The sequence below is a fragment of the Corvus cornix genome, chromosome 4 (genome assembly GCF_000738735.6).
Source record: "Corvus cornix cornix isolate S_Up_H32 chromosome 4, ASM73873v5, whole genome shotgun sequence".
NCBI lineage: Eukaryota > Metazoa > Chordata > Aves > Passeriformes > Corvidae > Corvus > Corvus cornix.
In genome coordinates, this window is record NC_046334.1 from 29,214,505 (window position 1) to 29,233,683 (window position 19,179).

The 19,179-nt window shown below is 34.6% G+C and overlaps 1 protein-coding gene across 2 annotated transcripts in view; it reads right to left on the reverse strand.

Annotated features, from left to right (window-relative positions):
- Positions 1-1,672: 1,672 nt before the first annotated feature.
- Positions 1,673-19,179, reverse strand: part of SEC24B (SEC24 homolog B, COPII coat complex component) — a 45,882-nt gene continuing 28,375 nt past the window's right edge. For both annotated transcript variants that reach the window (XM_039551012.1, XM_039551011.1), the window contains 16 exons: positions 18,710-18,836; positions 17,981-18,090; positions 16,944-17,056; positions 15,440-15,558; positions 15,036-15,091; positions 14,523-14,729; positions 14,035-14,158; positions 13,259-13,417; positions 12,657-12,830; positions 11,899-12,009; positions 10,490-10,665; positions 8,764-8,901; positions 6,547-6,651; positions 5,400-5,492; positions 3,651-3,754; positions 1,673-2,501 (listed from right to left, as the gene is read on the reverse strand). In XM_039551012.1, coding sequence (XP_039406946.1) covers positions 2,387-2,501; positions 3,651-3,754; positions 5,400-5,492; positions 6,547-6,651; positions 8,764-8,901; positions 10,490-10,665; positions 11,899-12,009; positions 12,657-12,830; positions 13,259-13,417; positions 14,035-14,158; positions 14,523-14,729; positions 15,036-15,091; positions 15,440-15,558; positions 16,944-17,056; positions 17,981-18,090; positions 18,710-18,836 — 2,031 coding nt within the window. In that variant the 3' untranslated portion in view covers positions 1,673-2,386. The remainder of the gene's footprint in view (positions 2,502-3,650; positions 3,755-5,399; positions 5,493-6,546; positions 6,652-8,763; positions 8,902-10,489; positions 10,666-11,898; positions 12,010-12,656; positions 12,831-13,258; positions 13,418-14,034; positions 14,159-14,522; positions 14,730-15,035; positions 15,092-15,439; positions 15,559-16,943; positions 17,057-17,980; positions 18,091-18,709; positions 18,837-19,179) is intronic.

Genomic DNA, 19,179 nt, shown 5'->3' on the forward strand with positions numbered 1-19,179 from the left:
AACCTGCTGGCAATGCTCTTCCTACTGCACCTCAGGATACCATTGGCCTTCTTGGCCACAAGGGCACTGCTGGCTCATGGACACTTTGTTGTCCACCAGAACTCCCAGGTCCTTTTCAGAAAGATACTCTTGCCATGCCTACAGATATTCTATTGATCAAAAGACTAATATCAGTACCCTGAATCCTGAGATGCTTCACATTCAAGATATTTCCATGAGACTGTCTTTTTAAAATTTAAACCAAAGATCAGTCAGAATGGAGATGTGCTCTATAATTAATAAGAAAAATAACTATATTCTCTGTGCTGTGTAATAATTTTACTGAACAAATAGCTCTCAAGATGTACTTTTCATAATTTTTATATACAAAAACTATACTAGAAGAATAAAGCTTTAAGAAATGATTTTACAGAATATGTTGCAATTAATCATGGCATAACGTGTTCCCAGATATCAATACCAAACACACAAATCAGAAGCATCTTCATGGAGCATTTAAAATGTTATCATGCTCTTCTCATCTTCACAAATACAAACAATTTTTAAGATGCCCCACTCTTCAGCAGCACTTAGCTTTCACCCAATGAACATTACTTTACAAACAAGCACTGAAATCCTGAAGGTCTGATCTCGGGACAACATTCAGCATTGCCTCAGATATTTATTACATGATAAATTAATTTACTAAATGGAAAGTTTCTCTTATGTAATTCTTTGGGTAACTTAAACACATTTAGTTAAAGACAACACACAAATATAACTTATCTTCTCCAAACAATGAGTTTGTGCTAACATGCAGAGTAACGCTACTTGCGCAATTTAACTGTTGTAGCTTTTAAAGCATTTGCAAACCATAGCTAGTACATTTTTTCCTCGACTATTTGATTCAGGGGCTATAGCAGTTAAAATACAATGTTAGCATTTTCAAGGCTACATTAAATTAAAATGTAATCATACTAATCATCATTTACTTTTTTGTACCTAATTATTCCATCGTAGTCACATTTCATTAAACCAAACAGATAAACAAAGTTCAGAAGACTAAGTATGAGTGATTGTGCTATATGCATTAATTCTAATGTGTCTCTAAAAAAAAAAAAAAGCCAAACAAAACCATCCCAACTTAAACAAATTAAAAAAAATCTGTCATAAATCTATCAAAAAGCCCAAACCCTTGAGTTACCAAAACATTAGCAAGAACAAAGCTTCTGAAATATGCAAATGTGATTACATTTTGAATTTTGTCATTTTAAAGCCTTTACTTTCACTGATGTAATGCAATTAATTTTTACATCCCTTCTTTTCTTTAGATCACAGAAGAATTCATATCTTCAAGTGTGAGTGATCACCCACGCTTACTCTAAATGGCAGACAACACAAGTTACAGAAACCTGGACCAAGACTACAGTAGTTACAAAACGCAAAACAAGGTTAACAGATATGCCTTCTGTATCAAAATTCATTTCAGATTATGTAGTGTTTTCTCCTCCCTTCCATAGGTCTGTGAAGTAAGGTGGTAAACATGTTCTCTTCAATATTCAGTTCAGTAAGAGTTTAGCTGCAAAATGATTATAGTTGCATAAATATAAAACGACACGATAAAGCAAAATATTTTAATTAGTAAGCCAATCATAAATAAATTCACCTAAAATTAACAGAAGCAGCAGCTGTATTCCTTCTACATTGATACTTTTTTAATCATGTTTTAATAGTCAACTTCATTGTCTAGCCTGGGACAAAACAATTCATCATCATCGAGCACTCAACAATTCTGCACAATGAGCTAGGTCTTTTTTTTAGTTACATTTTTTACATTTTCTTTACAAATGTAATACTTATGTACATTATATATTTTATTTCTACAATCGATTTACTTTACTGAAACTCTACAACTTCCACGGGGAATTTGCTGAAGTCTTTAGCAAATATGAGTCATTCCTTTTAAAAAGAAATTCATATAAACAACCAACATACATTACTGCCCTTTGATATCTCTGTTAAGGATTTGGATCTGGAAGGGCTACTATAATAAATGTAAGAAAAAAGGCTTTACCTAATTGTACATTTTGTTAAGAAATATCATCCCACATAGCTACATAAATTCACCAGCTTGCAATAAACAGAGCACCATACCGCTGCACAACTGGAAACGTGTACAAACCAATTTTAAAGTTTACTAGTGAAACAGCTTCATCACTTGTAGCACTTTTAGACTGAAGGAAATCTGCAAAATTCTTTTGGAAATGTATACTCCTTTAGCTGTAAAGCTTCCAAAACAGTGCTGGTCACTGTATATTGTGAAGAACAAGCATCCACTTCTGTAACTTCCCATATGCTTCTCTTGGCCCATGCTTCTGTCTGACTTTTTCCTCTACCTGTTCCTTGGTCACTTACAAATCTGCTGTTGAATATTAAGTAGGAATTCATAATATGAGAAAGCTGCTTCTGTCCGATCCTCAATTAAATGCTGAAAAAAATCTGTCTTGGCAGGATTCTCGTCTCTGAAAGAAGAAGGGAAGGTATTGAGCAAAATCAAACTTTGAGCAAAAAAATCCACTACAAATTCAAACAGAAGGATAAGTTCTAATAAATTGCTTACTGTCATTTGCAAATAATCCAAAGCCTAGAAAAACACTTGAAATTTGCAATACACTATCAAACAACATCTTTTTAAGTATATAAAATGGTAGAAAAGCAGGTGAAATACAGCACTTAAAATATCTTGTAGAAACACAAAACAGGAAATGTAAAAATTCTTTTGTTTTTGAAGCTAACAAATATGCTGGTGGCAATGAAAAAATGCAAAAATTCCACCTCTGTTTACATGTAATCTCAATCCCCTCCCCAGACTTTCTTGGCAACAGAATAGAAAAGGTAAACATGTCAAAGACCTAGTATCCAAAATTATTGCCCCCATAAAAATTTGCTGGGACACAGTCCTCTGATCTGGTATTGTGCAGCATGCAGCAGAGCTCTCCTATCTATTATGGTCTCTCAGAACTTCTTGCAAGTCAAGCAGCAGCCACAATGCCAACAGCTCAGGATCTTCAGTCCTATATTTCAGCATCATTTCTCTGTGCAAATTATGATACTCTCTAAAAAGTGATCTCCCATCTGGCTCAGTAAAATGAGTACTTTACAAGTGAAATGTAATCTCAAGTATAACCACTTTAGAGAATTTGAACATCCTTAAGCAGGTCATGGCTTGAAAAGGCTTCAGAACTTGCCTCATCTATCATAAATCAACTGCTGTCCTATAGATTTCAGTAACACATACAATTATTAAACCATCTACAGATTACTAACTTTACTTGAATCTTTTTTATATGCATATAATGAAATTATAAAAGCTATACTGGAAACTAACCTGGTTAACACCATTGATCATAAGGACATCCACTGCGGTTTAGTATTCCTAATATAAAAATACGGAACTAATTCCTACCAATACAACTATTAACATCTGAATTACCACTAGATTCAAAGACAACCTTTGTCACTAGACAGTTTTAGAAACAGCACTGTATCAGCTGGGAAGATGATGTTATTCAGTTTCTTCTAGACAGATATACTCACTTTTCATCAGTCTTAATTAGAAATTGTAAATACAAGTTTCTAGTAACAAGTCAGTACATAACAGGAATACTTACTTTATTACTTGAAGAACTGGACTTAAAGGTCTACTATCTCTAAGCCAAGATATAAAAGATCGTGTCCTTTCTGAAGAAGGTGCATCCACCTCAGGAAGCTGTGTCTGGTTGAAGGTAATTGAAAGAAACCATCACCTTTTATGATCGAAACTATTAAAAAAAACCTGATCCTGGAAGTCGTAACATGACTCAAGCCACAATTTCTATCAAGAAATTACCAGCCATGGATTAACATACACAGATGTTTTTCTTCAGTTTAAAGGACAACACCTCATAATATCTGTGGTGTGCTGCTATCTAGGTAAGAGTACATCTTACACTGTGTTTTAAGTGCAAAAGATTTTAGACAGCAAGGTCATCTTCTCAAAATGCTGCTTTTGCAGTCTTCTTGCCTGTATCTTCCTCTGTCAAGTTTCTACATATTGCACTTTGCATTACTGAAGAAACAAGAAGTGAAATCTCAATTTTATGTAAATATCAATGGAAAGATGCTGCTGGACTATCTGGTTAGGGAATAAGCTGAAAAAAATAGACTTAAAAAGATGTGAGCAATTCACTGAGCTAAATATACCAACTCTTCAGCCAATTTGACACTAAGACAATTAACATGGCATAAAGGAATTTATTTCAGTTAAAGTAGTTCCACTGCTACCTTTGTAGAATGAGGGCATAATTTAAAAGAAAAGATAATTTTATGTAAGTTTTTGTCTCATTTTCATTATAATAGATGCTATATAACCATTAGAAAAAAATTCTCCTCCTTCCGTTATTCAAGTTCTTCCTGGAAGCTCTATTAACTAATACTTACCACCAGCTGGTCATAGGGGACAGTTTTAAATAGCTAATACATGCAAAATGCAAAACTCTGAACCAGCAGTCCAGTTTTACAGTAGTCTTACAGCTTACCACTCTTAACCTGTTCTTCACTTTCCTCCTTGATACTATGCAACTATAAACAGAAAATATCTACCTATGTGTTTCTATACTAACATATTTTTGCTACTATCTGGATACAACCATTTGATTCTGAACTTTCCTAGAGTGTCTTAAAAGGGTCCATCCTTACCTGCCAATTGTTGACATTATGGAATCACTACTCACTTAAGAGGAGACTTCTCTTTAATTGTTGCTCTGTTTCATGCACTAGACTATAGGTACAGTTTGTAACATAAAAAGCGCTCCACCAAAACACACATCCAAGGGTCTTTGATGTTCTAATAGCTAAAATTTTCTCTTTTTAACATTGAGTCAAGTCTTGGAAGCTGAGCAAAACTTAACTCTTACCATTAATTACAAACCTATTGTGTCATACCACAGATTTGGTATCTTACACCAGGTTCAAAGAACACAAGGCTTCTGAAAACTATGGTAACTCCAGTCTTAATCATTAGCACATCTGAATAGATAATTTTTGTATTCATCCTGTGAAATTACTTCCTATTCTTGTGAAAGCACACATTAAAAGTGTGAAAGCTTCCATTAAAATAATAAAAGCAGTTATGTTATAGAGCAACTGTTTGGCATTTCATGAATGCTAAAATTTACATGTTGACATTCTCTCCTTGAAAGCATCTGACAGCTCCTATCTGGCTCCTATGAAGCTGACAAGAGGTTAGAAGGTACCTAACTAGAAAAAAAACCAACCTAACTCATAGTTACATAATTAAAAACTGAAAATGCAGAAATAAATAGATTAAATGCACATTCCAACTGTAAGCACTATAGAGCTCAACTCATTAAAATGCCTACCATTTTCTGTGGCACTGATGCATAGTTTGGGTATCCGAGGACATCTTTTATGAAGTTGTTATCACAGTTTTTTCCAATCCAAAGGTAAAAAACCTGTAAGATGTCAGAATCAGATTTAGTAAAGGCCCTGCAAACATTTTAGAGAAACAGGCAAGTAAGTAGTGCTGCAATAGGAATAATACCAGAATAGTAACTTCCATGCAAATGAATCACTTAAGTGTTCCAGTTGCAATTCATATATACATGTCTGTATTCATAAGTAAGCACGAAAATAATCAGTAAATTGGTAACACTTAGAGAAAGGTCATAAAATATAAAAAAAAATATATAGGTAGAATTCAAATACTGAAAGAATGAGATTGCAGGACACATTTATAATGGAACAGTTAATGCAGTAACTTCCCATGTTACCTCCTTAAATAAAACCCCTCAAATTATTTGAAGTCACACCCCTCTGCTGGTTACTGCACACTGGCTTCCCAATCTAAACATGTCGTAGTAAAGCACCAATTATCAAAGCTTATTGTAGTAATTATTTCAGAGGCCTGGAGACAAAAGTTTTACCTTCACACTCAGCCCTGAAGTGATTCAAGGTTAAAAACACCTTCTAGACTGCCACTGGAGTAGCATAATGCTTTATCCCATTGAGTGTGTTTCAGTGCAACTGCTACAAATACCTTAAGCTGTATCTACAGATTTTGTTCACTCTCCAATTCCCTCTCACTCGCAACTCTTACATAACACAGGCCACAAATCATAAACCCACTTTTTGTGGGTAACTGAGAACATTCCTGTGACAAGTGTTTTTTTAAATACTCTTAGTATATGCAATTTTATAGCCATTAAAAGAAATTCTGGAAAATAAAAATCCTTAAATTCCAGAAAAAACACCTCAGTGTGAACTCTTGGTATATTGTGATCAGTCTTGCATGAAAAAAAATTAACCTCTATAGCCTCAAAGATACTTCTCAGATCAAAATATGAAAGCTTTTCACTGGAACACAGACTTCTGTCAGGTTACCTGGAATGCTGATTCACAACACTGTTATTGCTGAGAGCTGACTGGTTTTAATAACACAGCAAGCATTGCATTTTTTTTCCCCCTTAAAAATTAAAAAAAAAATGAATGTGTAAAATTTTAACTTACTGAACCACAATCCATAAGAAAAGCTCCTTCTCTTGTCAACTTCTCTGCAGACAACTTCTGAAGAGGCGGCTGAGGAACAACTCTGTCATTTACATGTATTGTAGTCTGTAACAAAAAACCCAATAACACTAGAATTTTACCTTGAAAGGTAAAACAAAACAGGAAAAGCACCTTTAATCTCTAGTAAAATTTTGAGGATTCTCATATAACAAAGTACTACATTAAGCCTAAAATGATTATGTGCATCAAAGAGCTCTAGAATGTTACTTATTCGAAAGGCTACTTTAATACCTAAAACATAATAATGCAAGTTAATTTAAGTTGCTTATGTAACATTTTTGATGTTACAAATGTCAAAATTTCAAAAGAATTTCTAGTGTTGACACTTAAGTTTTTCTCAAACAACTTCTGTTTTTTTCCCATTGCATTCAATTTCACTAGAAATGCTGCAAGAGCAGAAGACCATCAAATTCTACTCCCTATACAGAAGGGTTCAGTATTTAACTGCATTCATTAAACAGGAAGTCCCCTGATTTAACATCCTCCCTCAAGTGATCCTTGGGTTTGTCCCCAGAGCACTATGACTGATCTGATTAAAGAATCTGGCTGTTTGCATTGACATTATTAAAAAATACCCCGCCTTCCTTCCCAGCAATAAACCAAACAAAACCAATAATAAATAAAAAAAAAATGAACCCAACACCCCAGTATTTTCAGATTAAAGCTGCTTTCCCCTCCAATACAAAAACAGGCCAGGTATGTCAAGTATCTCTGAATCATTCTGAAAATAGTACAGGGAAAAAATACTCCACCAACTAACCACTGTCCATGTAGTAAAAGATTATTAAAAAGCAATCAGTATTTAAAAAATTTCATACTATAATGCCACAGATTAGCAGCTTTTGGGGATTTATACAAAATTATGAAAATCAAGCTACTGAATTCCACTTGGGAAAGTTCCAGTCTTTACTCAGTACTCTCAAGAATCACATGTTAAGAGAAAAGAAAACCAACAAAAACATTTAAAAAGAATACTGTAATATATCACACAGAATTTTTTAAAGAAACAAGAAATTGAAGAGCAGCCTTTGTTACAAATACTTTAAACTGAAGTAGTACTAAATGGCAGATTAGCATTCTGTTACGACTTAGAATGTGATTTGTCAATTAATTCCAGTAGGTAAAACAAGCCTTATTTTTTGTATTATTGTTCTCAAAATAACCGATCTAAAAGCCTTTGCTAATAAAACTGGATCTTCTAAAGACACTGCTGATTCTTTACAACACAAGCACACTGAACACATTGTTTCAATTTAAGTGCCACAAAAAGAACTTTACAAGGCCAGTTGAAGTTGGTATCTCAAAGACTGTGAGGGGTGAAGTATAAAAAGACTAACTCCACTGAAGAACACTGAGTTTAGACTCACCTATTTATGAAATACCTTAAAAGAAGCTTTAAGACTACAAATAGCTCAGAGGTTGTGCTGAACAATACAATATCACCACAAGAGAAGCTATTCAGTTTACCATATAATCTTGAATCACTTAGAAACAAACTCCTACCTATGCTTTTCCAAAACTAGGGACTAAAAATCTCATAAAATCTTACTTATAAAACCCCTTTTTTTTGCAATTATAACTAATTTTGACCTTAAATAAAATTCCATCTTGCGTCTTCCTATTAAAAAAATGCATCCATTTCCTAGGCTATGTCTATAGAAGATGAATTAATAAAACCTGGTTTTGTACACGGAATACTTTCTCAGTCTGATCATAACCAGTACAATTCTGTTTTATCCACTTCAGTCAGAAACCACTGAAAGGTTGTTATTGCAGGCAACTGTATCTGATTTCTGTATGTAAAACCCTGAATCATCCATCAGATCTACTACACCCATTTACCACAAACAGTTCTAAATAATAAAAACACACTGAAGATGTTTGCAATGCATAAAGTTTTCTTTACTTTCTTTGTATAATAAAAAATTATGGAATTACTGTGGTCATTGAAACAAGATGAAGTAAAACCACAGTTCTGCTTATACCACACTACCGTACTTGGAACTCAAAACTTGAAAAGAATGCTTTTGATTTTTTTTATAACTTCATGAAAATGCTGTTTATATTACAATAACAACATAAAATTACTGCAGCACAACACCAAGTCTAACGGGCCATTAAAACTAGAAAATGCTATAACCAGGCTTCATACATTACCTCATCAGTCAACTTGTCTATTCTGTACAAGTTGGGATGTATCATCTTCATCAAATGAACAAGAGGCTGGCTCTTCATCTGGCACATTGCATAGACACGATCATCCAAGCGTGTACTTGTGCCTGTTCTGAAGGCTTTCTGCAGGAGAACAACATCACTACTCAAACAAATCCTGTATTTTATGTCCCATGTAAGAGTGCATTTCAGATTTCTGAAACTGTCAATCAAAGGTGGCAAAGCTTTTGTATAAAAATGTACCTTATTGATAGAATCTTAATCATACACCTTGAGCAGAATATGTTTAAAACATAATCCACTGTCCCTTCTTACTGATGAAGGAGAATAAATTTCTCCCTCAGTTTGTCTAAAATTTGCATGCAATTGGACCAGCATTTCTCATTTTTATTCTTGACAAATGATACTGGCCTGTGAAACTCACCAATGCAAGCTATCATATGAAAGATATGAGACAAGCAGAGTTCAGGCAAGGTACACATGTGCACAAGATTAACTCAATTCACAGTAGTGAGAATTCAGTGTTAAGGAAAAGCTTTGGAAGGGAAACATACTTTCACGTTTCATAGGAGAAACTAGACTCATAGGATAAAATACTTTTTTTAACTCTTTCCTAATGAATTTTTCAGATTTCCTTTAGAAGCAACTGCTACACAATTGCTGTGAGAAGCAATACAATGAAGTAAACATCACATTCTGACTCAATGGAGAACATTCCTATGATTAAAATTCATATTCACTTCTACAACAAAACTAAGGACACCACTCCTCCTTGGTTGCCACAAGCATTTTGATTTTGGTTTCTCTATGTTTTACTATTGTTAGCAAAGATAAAAAAAACCCCAAACCTAAACAACTTTTCTCAACCACTCTAATTTCTATCTTTTACACAGATTTTCTTGATAATAAATGATCTGCTTTTTCCCCACCATTAACTGCATTTGTTATGCAAGTATCAAAAGATCATACTCAGTATACTAGAGACTGAAGAAATCACTAAGCTGAAGAAAATATATTACTATGGTTAGATCTCTTACAAAACTTATATAAAGGTTTATTCATCATAAGAGAACCAAGAACTGTCAGACATGAAAAGCTTAAAGATGTGAGATTTATTTGTAACAAAATCCTGCAGGAAGCTCTCTCTTTTTAAGTATGATGTTCAGTAAGCCAAACAAAGATATTAAAAAAAAAAAAAGTAGTAAATACTTCTATGTGAACTTTCAACTATATCACTTCAGTTTCTGTAATAAGTTTCACTGTATCTCCATGGAAACTCATTTTTCTTCTTGGAACTTTAAACTACAAAAAATATGTATTGAAAAGTACTTGACTTGTTTTTTGCGTCATAAAATAAAAATGAAGAAGTACTAATAAGAAGTTTCCAACAATCTTAATGGGCTACACTAATTAGCTGTCAAAATCTGAGAAATGCTAGTTGTAAATTATATATCTATTTTCATTGTAAAACAATTTAAAACAAAACATAAAAAATTCAAAATTAAGAAAACTAATAAATGGTTCAGACATTAATAATTTAAAATAAGCTACTACAGTCATCTTCCACATTAAAGTCCTGTCTGCATGAAGACGATAATCCAATTTCCATAATTTTAGAGAAGTGCAGACATTGCTTGACTTAGAACTGAAGAATTCCTCAAATGGAACAACAAACTAAACATCAAACAGTAATCCACTAGATTATACATACCTGTTTGAGAAGAGCCAAAATATAGAGTGGAAAGAGCTTGAGGGAAGTTGGTGCTATCAGCATGGATTGCTGCAGATTTGAGGCAGTTGACATATATGCTGCCAAGGAGTCCACCACGGCATTGACTAAGGCATCTCTTGCATCTGCAAGGCTGGATGAAACCGAGCGATCCACAGCTGGTGGGTTAGAAGGAGGGAAGAAGTTACTAGAGATGGCTTCACTCATTCCCTAGAATTTTGAAAATTTTAGTAGTGCTTCTGGATTATGTTTTCAGACTAAAAATCCCCCAAACCACATCTGTGTTCCTATTTTTTTTTAGGAGTAAATTAGATGACTGTCCATAAAGGAACTCACTTTCACAATGCAAAAAAATATAGTGTGGCTAATTTTGGCTCCACAGTTTGTACTCTTGGAGAATTAAAAGAAATTTTTAAAGCAATCATACATAGTGGAGTCTAAATATAAATCCTGTTTTAAACCTTATACAAACAACTTAGCTATTGGTGAAATGTTGTTGCCCAACCTCCAAGACAAGATTTGCAGTAATTAATTTTGATTATTTTTGCCCGCCCCCCCCCCCCCCCCCCCCCAAGATATTTCTTCCATTACTTCAGTGGCATAATTCTGATTAGTGTAAATGCACTATGTAAATGTAAATTTTTCTCTGTTGAGCAAGGGCTGCAAATCCTTTGGTTAGAGGAAGCCACCTGCTGGACTCAATGTGTATTTAAGAGATCACAGAATGGTTTGGGTTGGAAGGGACCTTAGAGATCATCTAGTTCCAACCCCAAAAGACACAGAATTACAATTTATTTCTTGTATTTGATTTCACTATTAATATACCATATAGCACACTAAAATGCTGCACAGAGTCCTACATATTTAACAGCTATGTCTATGAAACAGCTACTTATGACTCACAAGCAAGGGATAAGTAAAAATCCTCAACCTGGCAACAACAGGATAGAGGGATAGAAAACCAGTATCTCAGATAGACTGCTGCCAGAAGTTCCTTTTTAGTCTCCAGCAACTCACTAAACTGAATCTCTGTTTCTTAAGTCGTCTTAGAATGCTGAAGTTTGAGTGAACAACAATGATAATGACGATACAAAAATAAGAGTTTTGATCCAAGTATGTTATGATTCTTTGTCCTTTACTAACATCCAGAGAACAAAGAAAGAAGGCTCCTTTTAAAAGATTTAAGTCATCTAAGTATTCAGAACAAGTAATATTTCAGTTTGCAGTTTCAGTATAAATTTGGGTTTGTCATCTTTTGCACTCACAGGCTTCAGTGTGCTGCACTCCAACTTTTTCTATAATATCCAGGCTTTGCTCACTACTTTAATTAAATGACTGGCAAAATAAGGAACATGCAAAAAACCATGTGAATCTCTCTGGTCTCTACTCACCCATGTTTGCTAAGAGGCACACGACTGCTTGTACATCTGCTCCTGCATACACATCAGACAGGGAACTCACTACGGGCAAGCAAAGTGTGTGCACGCGAATCCGACGCTCACCTAAGAGAAATAAGTGGAAACCATTATGCCTTCTCTCCTGGTAGAAGTAAACAAATTCAGTCATTACAGTATGTCCTCCCATCTAAGATGCACCCATTCTAGAAAACATAGCAGTCAGGAAATTGCTGCAACACTGTCTCCCATTCCTGTCTCAATCTGTTCAAATTCTACTCTAAAGCAGCTCAAATTGATAACACAAACTAGCAACATTCACAGTAAGTGTCTTGATCCTACAAACAAATACACTGATATCCATACCAAAATTTTGTGCCATCTTCCACCACAGAAATTAGCTGCTATTCTTTATGCCCACCCAATGTAGCAACTGCAGCTTGTTCCAATCCATCTGTCTGTGCATTTGGGCAAAGTGCCTGCCAAACATGCTACTGCTGGTAACAATGGCCAGACTTTTAAGTAAAAGAGTCTTGCTGAATCAGTACTATGTCAGATGGAGATGAAATTTTCACACTAAAACAGAATTTGTAAGGATTTCCAGTGTGTGATTAACTGCCAAGTAGGCTTATTACCTCTGACAAGATCCACATAGGGTACAGAGCACAACAAAAGGCTTTGTAACTAACTATACAAACATTACATTATAAAAAGAAACATAAAGCCCACTGACCAATTAATTTGAATTTATTTACCTTTGCTGGAAGTATACAAAAGAGCTGTTTGAAAACAAACCAAAGATGTGTCAGTCAGACTTTCCTCTATGGACATTTGTACTGCAAATCCAGCATCAGGATTGACATTGGCAAGGGACAGTAAATCAGTAGATCGTACAAAAAAATTCCCATGGAAAGTGTGTATTGAAAGACCTAGAAGCAGATTCAATAATTCAGAGTGAGGTTAAAACAGCATAGAAAACTCTTATCAATAACTAAAACCCACAGCCCTCAAGCTAAGGTTTAAGAAAACAGTAAAAATTCTATCATGTAGAACCAATTAAATGAATCATTAGACATTTCAGCATGATCCTGTAGAGTGCATGTTCAATTCTGAACACTCCAAAGTGAATGATGCCCTTACACTACACATGTCAACTTACAGTGAGATGGTACCATCAACTAAAAAACAAAACAAGAAAACAAACACCAAAAGCTAACTTGACATAAAGAAGGTAACTATCTTATTCTTGAAAGAGAAATAACATTCAATTTAATGTTGCTTAAGACTAAGCACAATAAAAATGATTGCTAACACACCTACACCAACCTTCCCATATGAATCAGTATTTAAGACGTACCTTTCGTACATCTTATGCGCATAACTGCTTCAAATCCAATCTTTCTTGTAAGGTATCTTTTCAGGTCTTTTTGCAACTTTTCAGCCTGAGCAGGATTATGGGTACGATGGAAAGATGGATAGTAATAGATGCATCCAGCAGAATACTTAGACATGCAAGCTGTGAAGGAAGGAAAGATACAGTTAAGAAGTAAAACTGTAATGTGAAATCAGGACAAAAAATTGTGTCCAGATTTCCACAAGTCACATCTATGTTCATCTTCTCAATATCACCCACATCTGTAAGACAGTGAGAACTGTCCCAGACTCAGGCCACTGAAAACAGAAATGAACCATAATGACCTAATTATACACCAAGCTCAATAAGCATCCTACCTTTGGCAGCTAAGACTGAAGTGCTTGCAAAAACATCTAATAGTGTAGAGGCAAAATTACGTGTGTGTGCAGAGACAAATCTTGGATAATTACTGAAAGATGAAACCTCTGTTCTACCCCTATAATTAAACTTCATTTATTCCTTGCCACGTTTCTGTTTCCTGTTCTTGAGTAGGAGAATACTTCTCATTTAAAACTTTGAAATCCTAGAATAAGTTGTCTGATACCACCAATGTAATACTTCTGTTCTTTACTTCTATCAACTTCAAGGTCAATTCCTTTGCAACATGAGCTGCAATTACAGAAGTGCTAAAATATTTACATGATTTAAGAATTCCTGAGGTAGCCTATGCTTCTGAAGAGAGACAACAGCACACAAAGAGGGAATGAGGTACTCCTTACCAAGAGAAGCTAGATCAGAATATTGTGAACTTAAGAGAAATAAATCCACAGCAGTCTGCTGGCCGGAGCAGTCCAGTGCCAACTTCTTATAAAAGTCTGTTGCTGGACCAAGATGCTGGACCACCTTCAGTGAATAAATCATACAGGGAAGAGTTAAGGCAACAATCATGGTTTTTAGACTTCATGGAACAAAAGATGTACTATACAGCAGCATCTGAGTAACTGATCACGAACCAATCACAAATATTTGCAGCTTCTTTTGCTTGCCAAGAAAAATGATGCACCAAAGGCCAAAAGACAGCTCACACACTTCAAAACAACACCACACATACATGTATAAACTAGTGATCTTAAATGCATAAACATAGACATAATTAAAATTTAGTGAATTGTTATAAAATAAAACCAAGCATTGATCTGCAGAACTATGCAAGTCAGAAAGACATGGCCAGTCCTTAGTCTCTTGAAATTAGTAGCAAGGTTTTTACCTTTGTGCTTGACCTTTGATTGGGATCTTCTCTGGAATGCAAAAGCCCCGCTCCCAAAGATGGTAGCTGAGTTTGAAACACAGAGATCCGACCACCCGTTGGAGACATCAGCTTAAATGCAGCCTGAAGAGCAGGGCCCAATGCACTGTGTGTTTCTCTAGTATTGGTGAACATATTTGGTAACGCATTCAGTAGATCTTTTATCAGCTGCAGAACAAACGAGATTTTGTAAGTTTGACATTTTCTGCTGTTTCTAAAAAGCTGTATTGCCATGACTAAAGTGAAAGAATTAGTACCAAATATTTCAGTTTAGTTTTAATACACTAAGGAAAACAAAGCTGTAATTTTAAAAGCTGTGATGTATCAAAGAAACAACATGTAATACTTCCATAACGAAAATTTAGCATTGGAACCACATATTATGAAGATAAGCTTGAATTCAAAGTTTAACACGAGCATCTATTTTGAACATTTAACATCTTAAATTTAATGATGTATTTTGAGCAATCATACCTCTTTGCTTTCATGGAGATTTACAAGTAAACTATCTGGTGTAGGTAGGAAAATATCTGTAGAGAGAAAAGAAAAAAACTTTTTTATTAAAGAAAAAGGTAGCACTAAAATAGAACAAAACATTTCATTGCCCACTGCTACACACACACACCACAAAACAGTCTACTTTTCTAATATGTGTTAGAGAGAGTAATACAGTCTATACAAAGCTTGTCCTACTCAAAGCAAAATTAACCTTTGAATTTCACATTTTAAACATGGCCTACTCTGTAGTTAGTGCAAGACAATTTTTCAAAAAAATACTCTGTAAAATACCAAACAGTTGAGAGATTCTAGCCTTCGTTCTGGGAAAAAAATAAACAATAGGTTCTCAAAAATTCAACTTCCATTTTCTTTTTACTTACCATCAATATCTGAGACAATCAGCATCTGAGGCTGTGATAAACCTTCTTGCAAGTTGTAAAACTGAACAGTGCTGTCAAACGTTATGAACCCTATTCTTGTTCTTGAATCTCCAGGCAGCCTGAAGCAATTAAAAATAAACTATTAAGCCCTAAATCTCTCTCTCAAGGCAGAAAGATACTCAGGTCTCCTGCTGATGTTAGCAGAAACTCAGTTCATGTGTAAAGAAGTGAAGGGAGAGAACATAAGAAGGGAGATCTGAAGCATGAATACAAGCAATATCCCCTCAATATTTTCTGAAAAGCTGGGGTAATAACACAGTTTATAAAACCAAGTGTTACAGACAAGCACTCACTATTAATTGATGTTTTGTTTCAAAAGAGAACTTTATAGGTTCATTTAAACATTACACATGAAAGAAGGCAGCCTTTTCAGTTCTTTAATAGAAAACATTGCATTGTGTTCTTTCCTAATTCAGAGCCCCCATTCACTAATGCAGTTAGTGTAGCTGTAGTTGCAGAGTACTTACAGCTCTAAACCAAAATCCAATGTCTCTACAATGCAACATACTTACTTCTCATGTGGACCATATTTCAGTGTATGGCAGGCATAATACAAAATTAAAGACTACATGGGATTTCTCAAATAAAATATAAAAAACATCATGAAGTGCTGAAAACCATGACAGTGACCAAAAGCAATAGAGGCAAATATTGTTGTTACCATCTGGGTATATAAATGAGGTGGATGCACTGATTTTCTTGTAGACTTTGCATGGGATTTTATGAATTTTCCTAAAATAATTAAGCATGTTTCTGAGAATCTGTTGACAAAACAGCTGTAAAAAACTGAACAAAGAAAGACTGAACCAAAAAATGGAAGTGAAGATTTTTAATGTATATGTTGGTTTCTTCATGAGAAAACCAAGCTCCCCAAGAAAAACTTGTAGAAAGGAATTTTCAAGGCAAGGCCTCTACAGGATTAGCTGTCAAAAGGCATGAACACAGTGAAGCTCATTAATCCTCGCTCAAAAAGCACGAGCAACAGTCCCATACATGCTGTCCCAGTGCAAAAATGAAAACACACAGAAACTGGCACAGGTAGATCTGGGTAACTGTGATCTAAGAAAACCAAACTGACAACAGAATTCACCTGGGCAGTCTCACTCTCAATCCAGTTTGCAGCACCTCAGACGTTTCAGCACAAGAACCAGACAATTTAAGCTCTGTAATTTTTTTTTTTTGTTGCTCTTGGCGGGGGGGAAGAATGCAATTTAAAAATCTTTGTACAATCAACATGTTGTTAGAAGTTACAGCTAAATATTCCTTGCAGATAAGTAAGTAAATTATATGCAGATACACATGACGGGAAGAAATTCCAGGCAATGGAACTTCTGCCCTTTAGGGACAGAATGTTTAGACACTTTGAAATTTCCTTCAAAATTTTAATTGACAATTCTTCATAACAACATGTTAGCTGATTTGAAAAGGTTATTTATACTCTTACTTGTCTAGGTTTTCCAGCAATGACTGGCAGACTATTGTCAAATATCCAGCTTCCACTGCATTATGAGACACATCTAAAACAAATAAATATACCGCAGGCTGAGGAGGACGAAGCTACAAAGTAAAAAAAAACAAAACAAAACAAAAACACTCAAAAATCATATTCAAAGAAATGTTAAAAGTGATTAGTCATTAGAAAGGGAAGTAGGAAAAGGGAATACTTAGAAAAATGCAAGGTATACATTATGAAATAAAGGTAATTTACTAAGCAATGTGCAGATAGACTTAACCACAATCCCCAGTGGTTAATAACTGCTATTTGTAGTTAACATAAAATGCTATACTTCAGGAAAAAAAAGGGTGTTTTAGTCCCTCCTTCCAACAGTCAAACATGATGAAAGATATGGACTCCCGTCTTTTAAATTCCATTGTTCTTTCAGTACATGGACAATGTGATCCATTAAACAGGGTTAAAGTATCCTACCTACATCCTTCCCCCAAGAATAGGATGTGTAACAAGCTCTGTTTATTCACTGTTCAATGTGTCTGCCCCAGTGTTTCAATTCAAAGACAAGAGAACAATTTATTTTTGCTGCTACTAATAATGTCATTATGAACTAGGTTTTTTCCCACTATCACAGCAATTGTAAGCTGACTCCTAATAAGAATCATTTCTTCACAACTACTAATTAGAAATTTGAAGCTGAATTAATTTGCTTATTATTCTATTACTGGTTTTTCAAAACCTCCTCAAAAGGAGAGAGAAAGGCAGAAATTACACTGCATCAGATTCAAATCTGACTGTGCCACATTAAACTACACTGGATTACAACACACATTGAATTACCTTTAAGTGAAAATCTTCTGACTGTGTACATTAACCAAAACTCAAAATATGAATTTAACTATTCCTTGATGTTAAGAGGAGCTTCATGGGAAAATTAATACACATCACAGGAGCAATATGCAACATTAATTACAAGCACTATTATATTAATATGCAATTGCTGTTGAAGCTACCACAAAAGCTTTTTTTACCATATAGTCTGAGGAAGCAATGAATTCCACTGTAGAATTTTGCACCTCTGGCCGTTTGTGAGGCTCTCCATAAGACCGTGTCAGAGGATTATACATAAATTCTTCAGGAACTATTAAAAAAAAATTCCCCCCAATATAGATTATATTTTTGTCAGCAAATAAAAACCATTATTGCAGCTACAACCAAAGTAACGTGGGCACATTTCAATTATTGCACCAGCAAAAAATTCACATTACGGATACATAAAACAAAGGAATATTTCAAATATCTCAAGCATATCTTTAACATCAAAGTTCAGTAATTAGAAAGGTTTTTTTTGAACAACAATATATTCCCAACTATAAAACAGCAATGCAAGTGAGCATTTCACAACGAGCAGCAATCTGTACTGTTTCTCATAACCTCTGGCCTGGATTGCAGTTGTAGCTGTTATTGTGTTTCCATTTGCATATTGCAACTGCAGTCAGTGGGATTAGCTGATTTCAGTAGACAAGTAATTAGCATAATATGAATACATTTTCTTCATCTCCCCGAAGATTGCAAAACTATCTTTTGCTTCGAGAAAATGCACAACACATCTGACTTAAGATGTTTTTCAAAATCTCTGGATCATAAGAACACTGTCAGTATAGTCTATGTTTTAATCTAAAGTATCCCATGGACTGATACAATGCAAATACTTGAAAGAGATTCTATAAATGCAAGCATCTCCCACGACAGTCACTTACCATCATTAACTCTATAGCACAGGTTGCATTTCCACCGCCTTTGATCAATGAAAGAAACAAAAGGGTTGATATAAGTCCTGCAGGATCTGCATCTCACTATTGTGCTTGATGTTATTACTGGTAATTGCTAAAAAGAAACAATGAAAAGCTGTCACAAAGGTATAGAATACATTTTATGGAAAACATCACTGTGCAGTACAGTTCATAAAAGCTTTCTAAGACTACATTTCTATCATCTTTCCTTTTAGCTGTTTAGTTCAATTTCATAGAGTAATTATTATGTGTACTAAAAACAATAGCCCACTTAAAATCAAAAGAAATAACATTTAATTATTGCCTTAATCTAATCTCAAAATCAAAGATGTAGTAAGATCTTAAATGAAATTACTTTAAATTACAGCTACTATAGCAAAAGGAATTATGAAAGATAGGACAACTGAGTGACTCTGTATGAAATACGACAGACAGCA